This window comes from Oncorhynchus clarkii, chromosome 3, assembly GCF_045791955.1.
Source record: "Oncorhynchus clarkii lewisi isolate Uvic-CL-2024 chromosome 3, UVic_Ocla_1.0, whole genome shotgun sequence".
Taxonomy (NCBI): Eukaryota; Metazoa; Chordata; class Actinopteri; order Salmoniformes; family Salmonidae; genus Oncorhynchus; species Oncorhynchus clarkii.
In genome coordinates this window covers 51,984,669-52,004,028 of record NC_092149.1, presented here as the reverse complement: position 1 = coordinate 52,004,028, position 19,360 = coordinate 51,984,669, and the positions used below count along the sequence as shown (strand labels likewise).

At 39.7% G+C, this 19,360-nt stretch overlaps 1 protein-coding gene across 1 annotated transcript; it reads left to right on the top strand.

The window, feature by feature from the left end:
- The first annotated feature begins 7,062 nt into the window (after positions 1–7,062).
- Positions 7,063–13,506, top strand: LOC139406011 (nuclear receptor subfamily 4 group A member 2-like). Its single transcript, XM_071148472.1, has 8 exons — positions 7,063–7,228; positions 7,820–7,920; positions 8,154–9,025; positions 9,632–9,761; positions 9,927–10,090; positions 10,472–10,674; positions 10,838–11,016; positions 11,132–13,506. Exons 3-8 carry the CDS (start codon positions 8,156–8,158, stop codon positions 11,386–11,388), a joined length of 1,803 nt encoding a protein of 600 aa, XP_071004573.1. The 5' UTR covers positions 7,063–7,228; positions 7,820–7,920; positions 8,154–8,155; the 3' UTR covers positions 11,389–13,506.
- The last annotated feature ends 5,854 nt before the right edge of the window (positions 13,507–19,360 follow it).

Here is a 19,360-nt window from a genome sequence, read left to right as displayed (position 1 = left end):
GCTCGTCTTGGAGGGCCACGTTCGGCAGTTCAACGAGAGTCGGGCCTAGACCATCAGCACAAACAAACCAGTCATCCATTTCATTGTCATATGACTCCAGGGGACAGTGCATGTGAATAAATGTACTTCATTAGTATGTATATGTCTTCACATTCTTTGTGATGGATTTTGTAAAAAATAAACCATGTATTATCTGTGTGAAAAAATGGCAGCCACCACGAAGGAATAAAAAAATAATAAATAACATGCTAATTCATAATAAACCCTATACCCCACCCCATTTCCAAATATTGTCTTTTGAGATTAATGACAAAACCTGCATGCCACATTGCATATGTGTTAAGATAATTTGTACTGAGTACAAAAAATATATTGCAGAGAAACTAAAAGAAAGAAAAGCTAATACAGAAGCCTAAATACACTAAAAAGTATTGATAGTATGGTACAGTAGCATTAAGTATGGCCAGATTATCTACAACAGAACAAACAGACAAAACACTGCAGGAGAGGTCACTCAAAGGTCATTCAAAGGTCATCACTAAGGAGATGTGAAGAACTAGCCTAATTTCTTAGCAGCATGCATAATGAGTGACATTTTATATAAACTGCTTAGAAGTTGCTTACCCATTAATAGTTTGGGATGATGACAATGAGCAAAATGCCATTATAACAAATAAAGAATAAGCAAAGTCTTTGTAAGGATAGGATTAACATTGTCAAACCATCTCCTGATATCTCATCATTTCTAAACATAAACTGTATAGGTCTATTACATCAAGCCATTCAAATTGGGGTCTACAAGGCCAAATATTACCAAGATCACCAAAAAGTAACCAAGGTCTCTAAGCCTAGTTGGTTTCTGCACATATTTGACTTGGCTGACATGCAGTTTTCAAGTTTCACTGTAGCATTTCAACAATGTGGACTCTAGAGGCTCACCTGTTTTTCTCTGTGTCCAGTCGGCTGTGTAAGGCCATAAAAGGCTACCAATCCTACACTTGCTATGACAGCAGTTCCTTTGTCTGCCTTTCGGAAACGCTATGTTTCCTGCAAGACAAAATACAACTTTCACAGAGAAGAAAAAAGAAAAACACAGGTCTTTATCGGCCTAGCCTATCATCATCATGATCTGTCACTGAAAGCAGTTAGAATTGGCCTACCCCTTTTTCATTGCTTGTTCAGTTTACTGAAGGTTTAGGAAATTGCTCTCAAGGGCGCTAGTGTTGTGGTCGCTATTCTACCCTGACCAACAGTGGTGGTTTGGTGTGCAACTTTTTCCTGATACCGTCGATTTCAACCAGAGCCTGGCCTATTCAACTGTTGCCAGGACAGCCTCCTCATCAGCACCACAAGTTGGAGTGTGCAGCAGGCACGAGGCGAGACAATCCTGCCATCCAGCTGCTCAAGTAGAAAGCCATGCAGCTTATGCAAAGCTTGAGCCAATTCCCTCATCCATTCTAGGAGACTTTAGAAGGACCGAAATGGAAACATAGCAAATTATGAAGCAAAGATGGAATGACAGTAAATAGTGGCAGTGGCTCAGAGTCAGATACAAAGTTGCCTCGTGATTTCATCTATTTCTGGTTCTAATATAGATCAATTAGAATTAGCCTAGTTAAATAACAGAGACGTGATTTGAGAGTAAGATGAAATCGCATCTAATCAAACCCTGTCAATTTGTAATACAAGTAAATAAACTCTCCTAAAACAGGCTAGACCTAAATTCATACAAAGCCCAACAGTGAGATGTGGACCTAAATTTGCCTATTTAGATCCTGTTGTCTTCCACAATGATTAGGACAGCTAGATTAATCATCAACAAAAAGATTTACAAAGAAACTATTGGTTTCCCTGATTTTCAATCCAACAGGCAATTGATTGTGGCATCAAGGCCACCTGCAGCTTCAGAATACATTTTGGGGAAAAAACAGCCCAACTTGGAAATATTGCCGCACGACATGAATATGCAGGGCCTCGATACCAGCAGTGTCATTACTAATGTTGCTGCCAATTACAGAGCATGTCATGACACTGTGATTCATGAATATTCATCAGTGACTGATATAGAGGCAGTGCTATGCAAAGGCCTCTGTCCCCATTTTACTGTCTCATTGTGAATGGTGAACGGGTACCTCCATCATACCATGGCGGCGCCTTCCAGCTGCAAGACAAGCTGTTCCATAAGGCATCGCTAGTTAACAGTATGTTATTTAAAAGTGTATTAAAGTGATGAAGTGCTCCTTGGCTCTAAAGAGCACGCATTAAAGCATATTAAGTAGACATTTAAGCTTGTAAAGTGGGAATGTTGAAATGGGGGGAAAAAAGACAGGGCAATGGAACGCCTTTAGGGTGAGCCTGCTCGGGAAAGTTAAGGTTCCTTACAGTCCGTGTCATGAAGTTTGTCAGTTCTATCAACAAATATATCAAATAGGCTACTGTGGAACATTGTTTTAGCCTGAGCTACTAAACTAGCCTAAATCTATGTATCAGTATGCGACCAAATCCTTTCTCTTATTTAAAAACTGCGTGACCTGAAACATTGCACTGTAGTAAGAAAGGTGGATACTGGATAACACTGCCAGTGGTGGTTAAGACATCAATAGGTTACCTGGGGCGTTCCATGAAAAGAGTGCCTTTTTTTGCGTCACTTGATATTTGAAGTCGAAATTTGCGCGCCAATTCTGAATTTTCTAAACGCCTGTTATATTCAATGAAGTGCCCTTTAATAAAGATCACATGAAGAATGCAATCAACCTGATTTTCAATATGAATAACGACTTGCTAACGTGTAAGAATTCAACATTTTGACATGTCCCTCAGTGCACCCTCTGTGACTTTCAGGAAGATTTTAACCCCCTAAATGCCAACATTTCTCCAAGTTCTGTGTACGTACCTTCATTATAAAGCCCTAGTTATTTTCTTGCTTTTACAAAGTCATTTTTAAAGATAATTATTTATTTCATGTGATTAGTGGATTAGTATATATTTTTAATTTAACCTCTTGAGATGGGAAAAAGTATTTTTTATGAAGTTGAATATGAGCTCTTTGCGACAGAATGATAAAATGTGGTGAAATCAAACGTTTTTTTTGACCACTTCTCAAAAAACACAGAATTGGTGGAACGCACCTACTCGTGAGTTGCATGAGCAAGTTGCAGCTTGTGTATCCTAAAGACGATTTCAATATAATTACGGCTAGCCTACATTTCCCTTCACCCTGACCTGTGCATAATTCTGGGTGGACACCTGGAAATGCAGGCATTTCCATACTAGCTAGGACATTTACTATGGTAAAGCAATTATGTATTATCATTATCCATTTAGCTAGCTCTGGTGGTCTACTATGGTGGTCTACTAGCTAGCTAGCCACAATAAACAACTGGTTAATCTAGCTAATATTTAGCACTGACACTGACATGGTTGTTATGACAGGGGAGGGGAGCTTTTGGAGCTTGCAGTATTTCTACTCTAGCGAATAATACAGTGTCCCTAACTGTACAGTGTCCCTAGCTGTACAGTGTCCCTAGCTAAAGTTAGCAGTAATTGCAATGGCATCTTGAGCAACTTAGTCAAAAGTTGTCACCTCGTAGCCTAATGTTAGTTAGCTGAGCTGGTTAGCTAGAGTTACGGAGAGAAAACCACAGGTTCCTAATGCATGTCAAAGAAAATGGTTCAGAATCTCTGGGTGCATTCTGACAAGTGATTATGTATGCTGGTATGTGTATGCCATGGGGGATCTTGTGCTAAAAATGAATGAACTTACAGTTCTTCTGATGTCTCTGGCAGCTATCAACCTGCACAGACCCCAGGATCAATGATTGCAAAGAGTGAAAACAACAACTTGAGAGCCCGGTAGGCGACCGGTTGCTAGCAACAACCTCTTGGCAGTCGAACCAAGAAGTAGATTCATATAATGAGCATCCCAGTAAACCAATCAAAACAGAGATAATAGAGTGTTGTCCAATCATGATTGATCCTATTTTATCAAGGAGAGAAACTTCACACCACTTGCCTCAGACCGACCCTCTATGTGAGCAAGTAGACTACTGTACAGTAAGACCGTGGCCATGCGTGGTGGTCTATTTGTGACAGAGGTCAGTTTAACAGATGCTGACCTTGTCAGGGCTAGTGTTCAGATAAGCAGTGATGATGGTTCATGGACAGCACTTGTTTCAGCACCTTGGACAGATCTCTCTTCTTTTTTTCTTTTTTTTAAACTTTGTATGACAACGCACACTTTTTTTCAGCACCATGGACAGCAACTTTTTGTTTTTACAGTCTGCCTATGGGCAGAACACAATCACGCGTGCACGCTCACACACACACACACACACACACACACACACACACACACACACACACACTGTACAATTGTCATCTAATGAGTTCTAATATACTCCCGGGTCAATAAAAGACAGAGCGCAACACGCATGCACACACACATTTGACAGTGATTAGCAATGCCAGTCTAAACTCCATCCACCACAGATTTAACAGCTATCATTTTTAGAAAATATCTTTGCTCTGATTTGATTATATATGATTAGCGCCCCACGTCCAAATGATTGTCAATTAATTGTGCATATAAATGAGGTACTTGGTTATTCTACAGTAAAATGGGCAATTAAATTGCTAATTGTATTTTCATTTGAAACTTTAATTGGTAAATGGATAACAGTAGATTAAGGAACAGCAGTAGGCTCATAATGCACCGTAACAACTGAGACTTTCAGGATAAAGTTGTTGGGCTTCATTACTCATCCTTGTTCGAAAAAATATGCAACGTGCTTGTTGTTGTGACATAATGGTGTTTGGCTAATAAACTACGTTGCATTGGGGGTATAAAGAGGAAAACGTTTCCTTGATTTGACAAAAGCAACACCGCTTAATAATATGGGAGTATCTGTAGGTATATGCAAAACCTGAAATGTTCCTATTTGTAGGGTCCCACTGTCATAGGATGCCAAGCCTATGATAATTTGAGGAACGTTGCTATTGACTCACCATACAAGAACACCTGTAATTCACTGTAACTGATGCACTTTAGGCCTACAACAAAGGTAGAAGGTATTTTGTTATTCTGTTTTGAACACATACTTTGGCCTATCTACTTTTTCAGAGGGTAGACTGAATGAGATGTAGACACCATCTAGTTTTTCCAAGCACTCCCTGCAAATACAACACCGTTTAAAAACAATTGACTTGACTAACCTAGACTCGTACATAATCCAGGTCTAGGCTAACAACTTTTGAAATTCCACTGAGCAAGAATACGGTGAAGTCTGCGTTTACAAAACGTTTGATTTTCCGTGTCAGTATAGGTGATTTCATACGCTCCTAAAGCGTAATGTTGTAGCCTTAGTTCACTCAAGTCAGAGGTAAATAGGGATTGCATGATCTATGGGTGATGAACAATAGTGTCCTCTAGAGGTGAGTGCAACCATGAAGTGTTGTTTGGGTTCTCCCCCCCCCCCCCTCCCCTGTCCCTTAGTTATCACTATGTTATGACTATAACAGAGCTCACTGATCGTGGACCGTGGGTTCATAATCTCATGGAAATATGAATTGAGATGAAGACACAGGCTATGTGTTAGTGAGTACAAGACGATTGAATTGTTGACTCTAAGCCTACTAATTTCCCTCTCAAAGCTGCATAAGTTTGTGGCAGAATATTCACACCCTATCGTCCTTAGCCTCAGTGGCAGATACATGCTGCTAAAATAAGCAGTTGTGGAATAGGCCTACACTCGTGGAGAAAAAGAACCAAAAGGGGTTCTGTGTTTAGTTCATGAATGACACCCCTTGAGGTTCTTCTATAGAACCCTATATGGAACCCAGGGGTTCTATTTGGAACCAATGTTGGTTCAGTGAAGAAGAACCCATGATTTAAAAAAAAACTGACCCCCTGAACCCCACAAAGGGGTTATATATAGAACCCTTAGGGGGGGGGGGGGGCATATATGAAACAAGAAATAGAACCCTTGGTTATATCCTGAACCTTTTTTTCAAAGACTGTGTAGTGGACACACATTCAAGTAGGTCTAAAGTAAAGACCAGCAATACTGTTACAGCACAATAACAATAGGGACAAGACTATGACTGGAGGTCTGTTGACTGTGTCAACGCCGTCGTTTGTCAAAGCCGTCGTGCGATCTCCCTATCGCGTTTCCCTTTCTCGATGAAATTGGCTCGCCCGTGACAACTGGCTCTCCACACGTAATAATGAGCCCTGCCCACGGTTCTATAGTCTGCTCGTGAGCAGCAGAGTACATGACTGACGGCTTGTGAAAAAGGTAGACCACACACCCACGCCATTATGGATTTGTTGGAGTCCAATTGAAATCTACTAGTTGAGTTTAAAGATAGCCAGGAATAATATTGACCCACCGCCCATTAGCCTATCTAACCAAACAAAGTGGTGAACCGCTCTGGAGGCCACCACTAGGTTGATTATGACATGCATGGCTAAACAAATCACTGCCACTAAAACATGATCGAATGTTGAGCAAATATTTCACTTGGCAAAAAAAGAAGGCATACGCTATTCGTGTTCAAAAAACGGCTTCTACGCGTACTGACATATTGCAAAAGAGCTTTCTTTACCTGTACAATTCGTGTGAACCTCTGTGACCTGTTGTGCGTCGTTCCTAGGCTCTTTTGAATACCTGGCTGCGGCTACGAAATACCTAAGATGAGACACCTGGCTGGTTGAAGCTAACGATGAGAATGATGTGCAGCACAAACAGGTGATGAACTCAGTCTAAACAGAATGGCACAGTAAAGCTTGGCTTGAATATATATAGATATTTACATTTCTGTTCATTAACCCGTTTTCCATGTGTCAATAATGTTTTCCTATACTTTTTATGGTACACAATCAGTAAGGAGAGCCGTCTCAGGTGTACATATACACAGGCTATGCAACGGACTCGGCGTGTTGACTGGACCATGTTCCAAAAGAGATTGGTGCAGGCCACTGGCGACGCAGATGACGTTGTGATGTGAAACACGTGGGCTGTGCTGCCCAGAGCTCACATAAACAAAGGCACATTGGCAGACGGGGTAGTCGATGGTTGTATTGCGCGCAGTGCTCTGAGGAAGTCGTATAGATTGCTTGGTATTGTAGGCTATACTCTCGCTCACACATTGGAGCTTTTTACAGAATTGAAGAAGACTATCTACATGCTTTATGCATGGATTGACAACCACGTTTCTGGTGTGAAAGAAGGTAGGTTGGTTTATTTTAATAAGCGTTATGTTTATTTTTAATAAGCGGGCTGTGTCTGAATTTTTAGTTGTGACATCTTGCTTTGTAGAAAATGATTGGGAGGCATCGAAAAAACAGCTTTTCTGTAACAGTTTAATTCTCAGGCATTGTGTCCTGTTAATTAAGCATTGTTACTGTACACATTGGGAATGGTACTTACGGATGTAGAATTGTTACATTTGACATGGATTGTTCAACGTTACTTTGGAAAGGAGAAGTTGCGAAAGTCATTGATGTCAATACCGTGGAGGGTGGATGTTCAGCGACGAACTTCAAAATTCTTCATTCAAAATGTCATGCGTGTGTATAACATATAACGGGCAACTGCGAAGCACTGTGTGATTTTAAAGCTCATCCATGCGGTTCATCATCTAACCTTTGTCTATAAGGCTATAGCTTAGGCTGTGAGGCGCGCATAAGTAAAAGCATAGTGAACATGTCGCGATATTGTGCTTAATTGCTTAGCGTGTTTCTCACCGATTCTTGGAGTATACATTGACTTCTCTGATGCGTTTTCTAAATGAATGTAAGTAAAAGTGATTATTTCTTTAGGGGACCAGAAAAGAGACTCTTTCTTGAATCCTGACCCCATACACCTCCAGACAACATTGTCTATTTCAAGTGTCACCGAAAAAACAGTCCCAAGACCAAAGGTAGGAGAGTAAATTCTACTTTATATTATAAAGAATGATTATGAATAGTTCCGAAGTATTTCGAAATTGTCCCGTTTAAAACAATGCGATTGAAATAAGTTATCTGAACATAAGATCAGATCCGCATCTAAATTATTTAGAATTATTGTTCTTTTGTAGATGATATGGCATGTCTATAGTTTGTAGTTTATAAATGGATTTTAACATCAACATGTTGTCACTTTCGTTTTCAGCCATGCCCTGCGTTCAGGCTCAGTATGGGTCATCACCGCAAGGAGCCAGCCCCGCTTCGCAGAGCTACAGCTACCACACCGCTGGAGAATACAACTGCGACTTCTTAACACCTGAGTTTGTTAAGTTTAGTATGGACCTGACCAACACTGAGATCACAGCTACTACTTCTCTCCCTAGTTTCAGCACATTCATTGACAACTATAGCACCAGTTACGACGTTAAACCGCCCTGTCTATATCAAATGCCGCATTCTGGAGAGCAGTCCTCCATCAAAGTCGAGGACGTCCAGATGCACAGCTATCATCAGCAGAGCCATTTGCCACCTCAGTCGGAAGAGATGATGACCCACTCCGGGTCAATTTACTTCAAACCCTCCTCGCCTCACGCCCCAACCACACCAAACTTCCAGGTTCAGCCCAATCACATGTGGGAGGACCCTGGGTCCCTCCACAGTTTCCACCAGAACTATGTGGCTGCGACCTCTCATATGATAGACCAGCGCAAAAACCCGGTGTCAAGGCTGTCACTATTCTCCTTCAAACAGTCCCCTCCTGGTACCCCTGTGTCGAGTTGCCAGATGCGATTCGATGGTCCACTGCACGTCTCCATGAACCACGACAACCCAGGGGCACACCGAGGCTTAGATAGCCAGAGCTTCGCGGTACCCAGTGCTCTAAGAAAACAGGCCGGCTTAGCCTTCCCCCACTCCCTTCAGCTCGGCCATGGACACCAGTTGATGGACAGCCAAGTCCATTCGCCCCCGTCCCGCGGTTCACCGTCAAACGAGGGTCTGTGCGCAGTGTGTGGGGACAACGCTGCTTGCCAGCATTATGGAGTGAGAACCTGCGAGGGTTGCAAAGGATTTTTTAAGGTGAGCTTTTGTTGATTGTGAATTATGCAACTCAATTATTACAATTATTAATGGCATTATTAGGCCTGTTGTTTTTTTGTCAGACAATTGTCGTATTGGTAGGCCTGTTGTTTTTTTGTCAGACAATTGTCGTATTGTTATTTTAATATTCCTCTTATTATTGGTGGTGGGAGTATGCCCAGTAAACCATTATGACAATTGTAATAACATTTGGATATCATTTTCATCAAGTCATTAAAAACTCTCAGTGTTGTGAACTCTTTTTGTGATATGACAGTCATCTCTGGACTAGCAAGTGTCACAATATTCCCCATGGTCAAATTAAATGGTCACTTTATTTCGAACCCCTGTTCAATGGCCTAATCTTACCTCTTTAAATAGAGGTGGTCTCAGAGGGCCGTAAAATTATGAATGCCCACGGATTTGTATTTACTGAATGTCTACCTCTTCGGTTCCTCGCATATATAACAGCCCAAAACTGGAAGGATGGATGTGCTGTTACAATATCAATCACCCTATATAGCGCTGCTCAATGAGTGCTAGCTTTGTATTCATTGCACAGGCACTGATGTCCATGCTAAACGTCTGTTGTCTTCACCTTTGCAGCGCACTGTTCAGAAAAATGCTAAATACGTGTGTTTAGCGAACAAAAATTGTCCTGTCGATAAACGCCGAAGAAACCGTTGCCAGTACTGCCGTTTCCAGAAATGCATGGTTGTCGGAATGGTCAAAGAGGGTAAGGACATATTTTGGTCACTTTGATTGTTTGTGTCCGTGCATGGTCATAAAGCACCTGCGGTCCTGCGCGTAAAGTTTGCGCGTAAAGCAAGTTGAAACTTTACGCACAACAATCAAAGTTAAATACAATTCTATATTTTATCTTGTCTTCCTTTTAACACAGTTGTCCGGACTGCTAATCTAAAGGGTCGAAGAGGCCGTCTTCCCTCCAAACCTAAAAGTCCCCAAGACGCCTCACCACCCTCGCCGCCTGTCAGTCTCATAAGTGCCCTTGTTAGGTCCCATGTCGATTCCAACCCGTCCATGTCTGGCTTGGACTATTCAAGAGTGAGTTTACCATTTAATTCCCTTCGATAAATTGTGTATGAACATAAACACTGTGTTTCTGATTTATAATATAATTCGAGTGGAAATACAACGTTTGAACAAACCATGTCTGGATTTATTTGATGATGTTTCGATGTGCATTTGTCACACAATTTATGGACTTCAAAGTGTTGTGTAAGACAGGTCTGGATTCAAAACTTTGTCCGTCTTTTAAGGTGGCATATTTTACTTAAGTAAATCGCTTTGAAACGGAGAACTCAATAAAAAGAAGACATGAATTTAATAGTAAGAAAGCACTCCCCTCCTAGAAATAGGCTTTGCAATTTCACGGGTTATATATTTTAAAGGACCTCATTAAGCCCTGTTGAAATTAAATTCCAGTTTCAGTCTAACCCTGACTACCAAATGAGTGGAGACGACACCCAGCACATCCAGCAGTTCTATGATCTCCTGACGGGTTCCATGGAGATTATCCGAGGTTGGGCGGAAAAGATCCCTGGGTTTTCTGATCTTCCGAAGCAGGATCAAGATCTCCTCTTCGAATCAGCCTTTCTGGAACTTTTTGTTCTGCGGCTGGCATACAGGTAAGCCTCTTCGTAATTATGAAATAACCTCGACTATAATAAAGATCCACCCCCCCTTCAAGCTCCGTTGCTTTGGCTTTTATTAGCCACCCAATAATTAGGAGCCTCTTAAATCCCCATTTATTGCTCATAGTAATTAATGACACTTTGTTTTTAATTGCAGGTCCAACCCAGTGGAAGGCAAACTCATTTTTTGCAACGGGGCTGTCTTGCACAGGCTGCAGTGCGTCCGAGGATTTGGGGAATGGATAGACTCGATTGTGGAGTTTTCCTCTAACTTGCAGAGCATGAACATCGACATATCAGCATTCTCCTGCATCGCCGCTCTTGCTATGGTAACAGGTAAGCAAATATAGGACATATTTCAATTGAATCCCTCTCCCAAGTGTTAGACTGTTTAAATGTGTTTCTTCTATTCACATTTTGGTAATTATGTTTTATTATTTTCATGTTACAGAGAGGCATGGGCTTAAGGAACCCAAGAGGGTTGAAGAACTTCAAAACAAGATAGTGAACTGCCTCAAAGACCAAGTGACATTCAATGGCGGAGGCTTGACTCGTCCGAACTACTTGTCAAAACTTTTGGGAAAACTCCCTGAACTTCGCACGCTATGTACACAAGGTCTGCAGCGTATCTTCTACTTAAAACTCGAAGACTTGGTTCCTCCGCCAGCAATAATTGACAAACTTTTCCTCGACACTCTACCTTTTTAAATGGACTTTAAAACGGACTTTTAATGAGACCTCAAAGAACTTCCACAGACTCTGTTTGAGTCAGCCTAACACATTTTTTTAGATTTTAACTCTGAATATTTCCAAGCTCCCTAGTACAATCCCCTACATCCTGATCAAGGATCCATGAAATAGATACAAAGAAGAGTGAGAAAAAATTGGCCTCAGAAAACCCACTGATGTTCGATTTTTTTATAGGCCTAATCCCCAGTATAGCCATTCGGGGAAAGTCTCCAAGGCCAATTCTCGACCAAGTTAAAAAACTTTCTTGCAACTCTTAGCCTATTTTCCTTGTTGTTGACCAAACATCTGTTCCATTGATAACGCATACTGATATGTAATATATTTCATTTATAAATATGCACATATATGATAGATTATGTGACGCGTCCAATGCGTCAATTTATAACACGTGTAAAAAGTTCGTTAATGACAAAATGCCATTTTTCTTTTATGACTTGTGCCTATATGTGTTTCTGTCAGGATCCCAGAGGTATGGAAGTATTTCGAAAAGACGACGCATGTTGTAGGTTTTATAGGCACTTGCTGTCGAGGAGATGTCTATATTATATACCGGACACTATGTAGTCTGCTAGATTTTATAAAGATTCGTAGTACTGGCACACCTTTTATGTATGACGCATATGTGAAAAAGTATCTCCATCTGTATAGATAAAGAGGGATCCATGGTGTTTGTAAAACTGTCAGACATTCCTTGTTTGTATGTGTTGTAAGTATTGTTGCTGTTGAATATAAACGTTTATATATTTATTATTTTATTGCCAAAAGCTAAATTAAGCATGGGAGCAGTTTAAATGATTTCAAACCATCATAATTCATGCTGAGCACGTCTATGTTTTATGTCTTATAGACGTCTAGATAGTTATAATTTCACACATTAGAAAATGAACAATTCGTCCTATATAAAAGATAAATAAGTGTGCGGTACATCCTTTGCCTTCTTGGTGTATTTGAGTAGGCTATTGCAATGCATTCGGTGCCGAATTCCAAACGTTTAGAGAGAAAGAGATATTTAATGTTTACAAATAAAACTTTTAAATCATTTTTTCTTGCGAAACAATTGCTCATAATTGATTTTTCCTTTACAAATAGTTTACAGGTGCATCTAAATGAAATCATTCAATCCCAAATTTATTTAGTGAATTATTGCTTTCCTTTAAATATAGTGTACATTTTGACGAAATTCTTTCTCGGTATGTCTTAAGGAATATTTTGTTTGTTTGTTCAGACTACGCAGAAATAAGATGTTACTAGTTAGGCTGTGATTACAGTGGATTTTTGATTACAGTGAAATAACGTACAATTTACATTAACGCAACAAAAAAAATAGTTTATCAAAAATAGATAACCCTCAGTAATTGGCATGAATGCTTGAAAGGTGTTTGGTTTATGTAAGTGTTTCATTGAGGTAGGATATGTATGATTAAATGTCTTCGATATTTATTTGCAAGAAAGAGGGGAACATTAGCAGTTTGCTAAAAAAAACTAAAAAAGTCGGGAACGGTCTTGGACTCAAAATAATTGGACAAACATTGTTCATTATTTTCTCTTATGGGGACTGCGTAATTTGTAGCCTATAAGCCTACATAACCAAAAGACACGTTCAACAAGTATTGGGAATATTGACATTTCAAGAGAAGTGGCATGCTGACGTTGCATCCATAAGGCCCATAGCCTACATTTAAATTGATAGATAAATTGACAGCCGAGAACATAATAAAATAAAATGTCCCTGTCTTTATTTATGCAATCACGCCAGAAGGACGAGGCTGCTATCAAAAACCAAAGAAGTAAAACCGTCTCAAAACAGTTGGATGGACACGGTACATTTTGCATCATTTCTGACAGCTTTTGATATTTGATAACCAACAGTAGAATATCTGTCAAAAAACATAGTTGTCCGAAGTCTGATTTATCCTGGACAAAATAATGGACAATATAATTGAAAAGGCGTTTTGGAACGAAATTAATAGACAAACAGGAGTAATTAAAGTTATGAAGGGTATATTAGGGTATCTACTTTGGAGTTATGGCGTATATGATTTAGGAAAATAACTAAATAAAGTATCCTTATTTCAATTTAATCAGTCTCATTAATTTGAAGATAAACTATGACTGGCCTATATAATAATTACTGAAACATTTAAGTTTAAACTATAGTAGACTATTGCTTACTTGATGTCAGAGGCGCGTAAATGAGTTATTCCTTCCTCATTAAAATAGGTCTGTCCTTTTTTTAAACTTAGAAGTTAACGTTTTAAAAAAAATAGTTGTTTTGTCAGTTCCAGAGGTGTGCAAACACACTCCAGAGCAGTAGCCTATGCCGGTAGGCTATAGCCTATATACCAAACAAGAAAACTGCCACAATTGAAACAGAGATAGCATCAAGTTAATTCAATAGGCCACTACTCTGAACAATATGAAAGCTGTTTGTGCTCAAGTACCATGACCATTTTATAAAGCACATTTACCGCCAACTATCACTTGCTCGTAGCCACATACTGTACGGAGTGCGGAAAGGCTCGTGTCCCTCTGCTGATTGGGGATATGGATCTGATACAGACCTAGCCGTTCTGACTATGTAAATTGATATTGGACCCTGATCAACCAATGTATTAGTCCGTCATCTCCAAATCTCAGAAAGGACCCACAAAGGTGTCATATAGCCCATTGTAATCGTTTAATATCACTTTGAATCTATGTAATTAGGGGGTTTTCAATTGGCCATGTCTTGTGATATCAGATGGATATTTGACATCAGACAAATGCTTTTCTCATCAAGTAAATATGTCTTAGTGTATGTAATAATATTGCCCGCAGGATCACACGTTGTGCTTAACCCGCATTTTTCACATTTGCAATGATTTATAGTTTGCATATGAACGCACTGAATTATATATAGCTTCATATGTAGGCCTACACATAGCCTATACATTGTCACATACAAGTAGTTGGGACATTGTTCACCATTGTACTGCTACATTACAGATGCAATTAAGAAACCACAGGCAAAAACCCAAACAGGCAATTGAACTATACTGTCATTGCTGGTCACATCACTCTCCCCTAAAAGGAAAGTGATGTGTGGCTCTAAGGCGATGTCTGGATCTTATCCACAAATGATACAAGATGTATTACATGATCAACATGGCAGCAGTATAGCTCGTCTTTAAAGTTCTTAGCAGAAGGCTATAAATTGTCTAAATAATTAGATCTTTACCGCAAAGTGCTAATTCCAAGACTAATTGTGATTACATTCCGAACCGGTTTGGTGACATTTAGCAGATCCGCTGAAAAGGATGCTTACAATGTCTCAAGTTCATTTCTATTGACTCCAATGACTCTGCACAATGAAATATGATATTTGTATGTGGCAAAAACGCGTTTGACAGTGGCTGCATACGTAAGTCCCATTTAGCTTAATTACTAGCATACTTAACATCAATACAAGGTTTTGACGGGACATTCTTACTGAAAAAAAAACCCCTTTATACGTTGATTTTGTAATCTAATATGACGCATCGTCACGTGGTCTCAATATTATTATTTTTCATTATCGCACTATAACCTTATAGGATTATAGCATTATAGCACCTTTAAAGGGTTATGCAAGTGCATGGTCTGTAGTAAGAAGAAGGAGAAAGCAGCACAGAGAGAGTGACAGAAATAGCATGGTCTCCATAAGAGACTGTGCCCAAACGTCCTCTGCTAAGTGCATGCACCTGTTCTGAGAAAAGGGTACATCTCATCCTCTGAGAGTGCTGCTAGTTCACTGGGCTTCTATTATTCCTGCAGACCTATGCCAGTTAAATGCTGTGTTTTTTCCTTCTTCCATGTATTCCCTCGTCCTCCCCCAATTTATTCCGTGTCCTCCAGAATGCGTCGCAACACAGGTGAAATGCTATCGTGCAATAATCAAAAACCTCACCTGATCGGGAATTATAGATTTAGAAAAACTACACAAGTTTACAGAAATTAGACTAACCTGTGTTATAAAATCTAGGACAGATGCTATCTTAACTTTGATGACGTCATACAGTGTAATCTATTTCCCCCTGGAGGTATTAGGCCTATGCTACCAATAACTAACATTAGATGATGTTGGAAAATATTCCAATAGAATACCATTTGTTGTTATGGTGTTCTGCTTGGTTTATGAACCTCTGGTGTTTTGGATGGGTTTAGTCACACGAATCCTTCTTGCAAAAGCAAAAATATTAATATGGAATAAATGTGGATTTGGATAAGGTAGTTTTATGGAGTACCACAATGAGTGTACTTTGATCTCATATTTATGTGACAAGACCATTATGTAGATTTCACATTTTTTATTTGACAAAATAGGAGCTCCACTTGAGTAAATAAGTATTCTAAACAACTCTTGTCAATACTCATGTTCAATCTTTGACCATTGGTGCCTTTGAGAAAAGATGTCGGTCAAGGCCCTGCTCTTGACTGTGAGTGAGCTTCAGTTAGGAGAACAAGGCCAGGCAGTCTCTTCACTTCATAGAACTTCATAATACTCGGTAGCACTTCATAACACTTCACAACACTTCATAACACGTTTTAACACTTCATAGCACTTCATAATACTCGGTAGCACTTCATAACACTTCACAACACTTCATAACACGTTTTAACACTTCATAGCACGTCATAGAACTTTATAGCACTTCCTAGCACTTCATAGCATTTAATGTTAGATAGACCAGCACACCTACTCTGAGAAGCTTGATTCATAAGGCCCCTAACTGAAGCAAACTCTGAAACACAATAACAAAAATATTTCTCACATATTTCAAGGGTCTAGCTAATGGATGCTCGGCCCGGTGTCTGCTACAGCTGCTTGATGGAATGAACTTGTGAGTGCTGTCAGTACAAAAAAACAACAACAAAAAAAGGATGTATTCACTACTGTAAGTCACTCAGGATAAGAGTGTCTGCTAAATTACTAAAATGTAAAAAAAAAAAAATGTAAAAATGTAAGAACATCGGAGTTGAACGAGACTCTTCTGCTTCAGCCCACAGGCCCACCATGTTGTTAAACTGTGTTTGGTTGCCCTAACTCCTTGCAAATAGTTATCCCTTCAATGCACGCCCTATACTGTGAGCTTACTTGAACATTTATTATGGTAGTATTTGGTAATGTGTGTTTTTTTAACGAGTATTGAGGCACCGTGGATAAGCACATCTATTGCTAAAATGTATTGCCGTATACTGAGGAAGAGTTCATACGTTTCTCAATGGTATTGAGTAAAGTTTGTGATAAACATCTGGCACAAAAACGGGTACAACCCTGCATTCCAAGAAAGAGAGTGAAGACAAAATACACCTTGCACAGAAGGGAATGGAGCCTCTGGAGGCCTTGGATCACCCTGACACACAGCGGCTTTATCATTCATAGGACTAAACAGACAATCAATTCAGCAGCCATGTATGGCGAATGAAGGGAAGCGACAAGCTGTGAATGATGAAGAGCCAAAAATCAAAGTCCTCTGTCCTCCTCAATTCTAATGGCCGTCAGCAAGCGAGACAGGACGAGTAAAATGAGGTTAATCATTTGCAAAGATCCTTTTAAAGAAGATTGACTGGACTTGATGCCCAGTCAGATCACTCATAAATATTTACTTCCTATTAACAGCTGTGGGTAGTCTGTTATTGCACATTGATTTCTGATGGATTTCTGATGGATGTTGTTAAAGGGATGGTTCACCCAAATTACAAAATTAGATATTGGTTTCCTTACCCTGTAAGCAGTCTATGGACAAGGTATGACGGCAATCCATGTTTTGGTATAGTTTCCCTGGCACTGTTTCCACATGGTAACGTTTTAGCATTTGTGGCACAAATCCCATTTAAGTCATGGGACCGATTGATTGTGAATCTCAAGAATGTCACTTATAGCAGATTTTAACCAGATGCGTGAAAAATGCTAACATCGGTCCCATGACTTGAATAGAATTTGTGCCACAAATGCTAACACGTTAGCATGTGGAAACAGTGCCAGAGGAACTAAACCAAAGCATCGATTGCTGTCATACCTTGTCCGTAGACTGTTTACAGGGTATGGAAACCAATGTGTAATTTTGTAATTTGGGTGATTTATCCCTTTAAATTATTATTTCAAGTGTGGTCAGCACACAGAAGAAATCCATTAATAAAATACTTGAACTGGAGTTATTCATGCAATGAGATTGATAGAATTATCTGTCTGGAGGTGGTTCCCAAATGTTTTTAAAATGGCTATTTATATGAATAACATGGATACATCACAGTTCTTTTGGATAAACATGTCATAATTACTAAATATACATGTAACAGCTATCACAAACATAACCAAGAAAAAAACATGAAAAAAGGCCTTCATTTTCAAGTTAGTGAGAAGCAACATGCAGCAGCCCGGAACATTTGAACCTCGCCCTTTGACCTTATTGACTAAATAAAAGAGGAAACTTCCTTCATGGAAAGAGTTAACGTTTCCCAAGGCAGACATGTTTCCGATTCAATTGGTTTTAATGAACCCACTGCTCACTGGTCACTGAAGGAGAAAGCACAGCCATAAATGCTTGATGGTAAAAGAGGAGATATTGAGGAGGGAAGGGTGCAGAATGTGTATTTCTAAGTGGCGGGAAACTGTGTCCATCCAGCTGGTCGAAGTCAGTGGCTGAAGAGGCAGTGGATTGTATAACCATCAAAGATGCATTAGATCTCTAGGGCAAAACTTGAGGGGAAAAAAAGGATAGAGGACAAGACTGTAAACGTGCTGATTTGTGAAGGGCCCAATTCTAATGAATGAGCAAAACAGCAAAATTAAACTTGATATCAGGAAATCGATGTGTAATCCACATTTTCATCACAAATAGGCATAGCATATACAGTTGAAGTCGGAAGTTTACATACACTTAGGTTGGAGTCATTAAAACTCATTTTTCAACCACTCCACAAATTTCTTCTTAACAAACTATAGTTTTGGCAAGTCGGTTGGGACATCTACTTTATGCATGACACAAGTAATCTTTCCAACAATTATTTACAGACAGATTATTTCACTTATATTTCCCTGTGTCACAATTCCAGTGGGTCAGAAGTTTACATACTCTAAGTTGACCGTGCCATTAAACAGCTTGGAAAATTCTAGAAAATGATGTCATGGCTTTAGAAGCTTCTGATAGGCTAATTGACATAATTTGAGTCAATTGGAGGTACCTGTCAATTGGAGGTACCTGTTGATGTATTTCAAGGCCTATCTTCAAACTCAGTCCCTCTTTGCTTGACATCATGGGAAAATCAAAAGAAATCAGCCAAGACCTCAATAAAAAAATTGTAGACCTCCACAAGTCTGGTTCGTCCTTGGGAGCAATTTCCAAATGCCTGAAAGGTACCACGTTCATCTGTACAAACAATAGTACACAAGTATAAACACCATGGGACCACGCAGCTGTCATACCTCTCAGGAACGAGACGCGTTCTGTCTCCTAGAGATGAACATACTTTGGTGCGAAAAGTGCAAATCAATCCCAGAACAACAGCAAAGTTGTAGATGCTGGATGAAACAGGTACAAAATTATCTATATCCACAGTAAAACGAGTACTATATCGACATAATCTGAAAGTCCGCTCAACAAGGAAGAAGCCACTGCTCCAAAACCGCACTAAAAATGCCAGACTACGGTTTGCAACTGTACATGGGGACAAAGATCATACTTTTTGGAGAAATGTCCTCTGGTCTGATGAAACAAAAATAGAACTGTTTGGCCATAATGACCATCGTTATGTTTGGAGGAAAAATGGGGAGGCTTGCAAGCTGAAGAACACCATCCCAACCGTGAAGCACAGGGTTGGCAGTATCATGCTGTGGGGGTGCTTTTCTTTATGAGGGACTGGTGCACTTCACAAAATAGATGGCATCATGAGGCAGGAAAATAATGTGGAT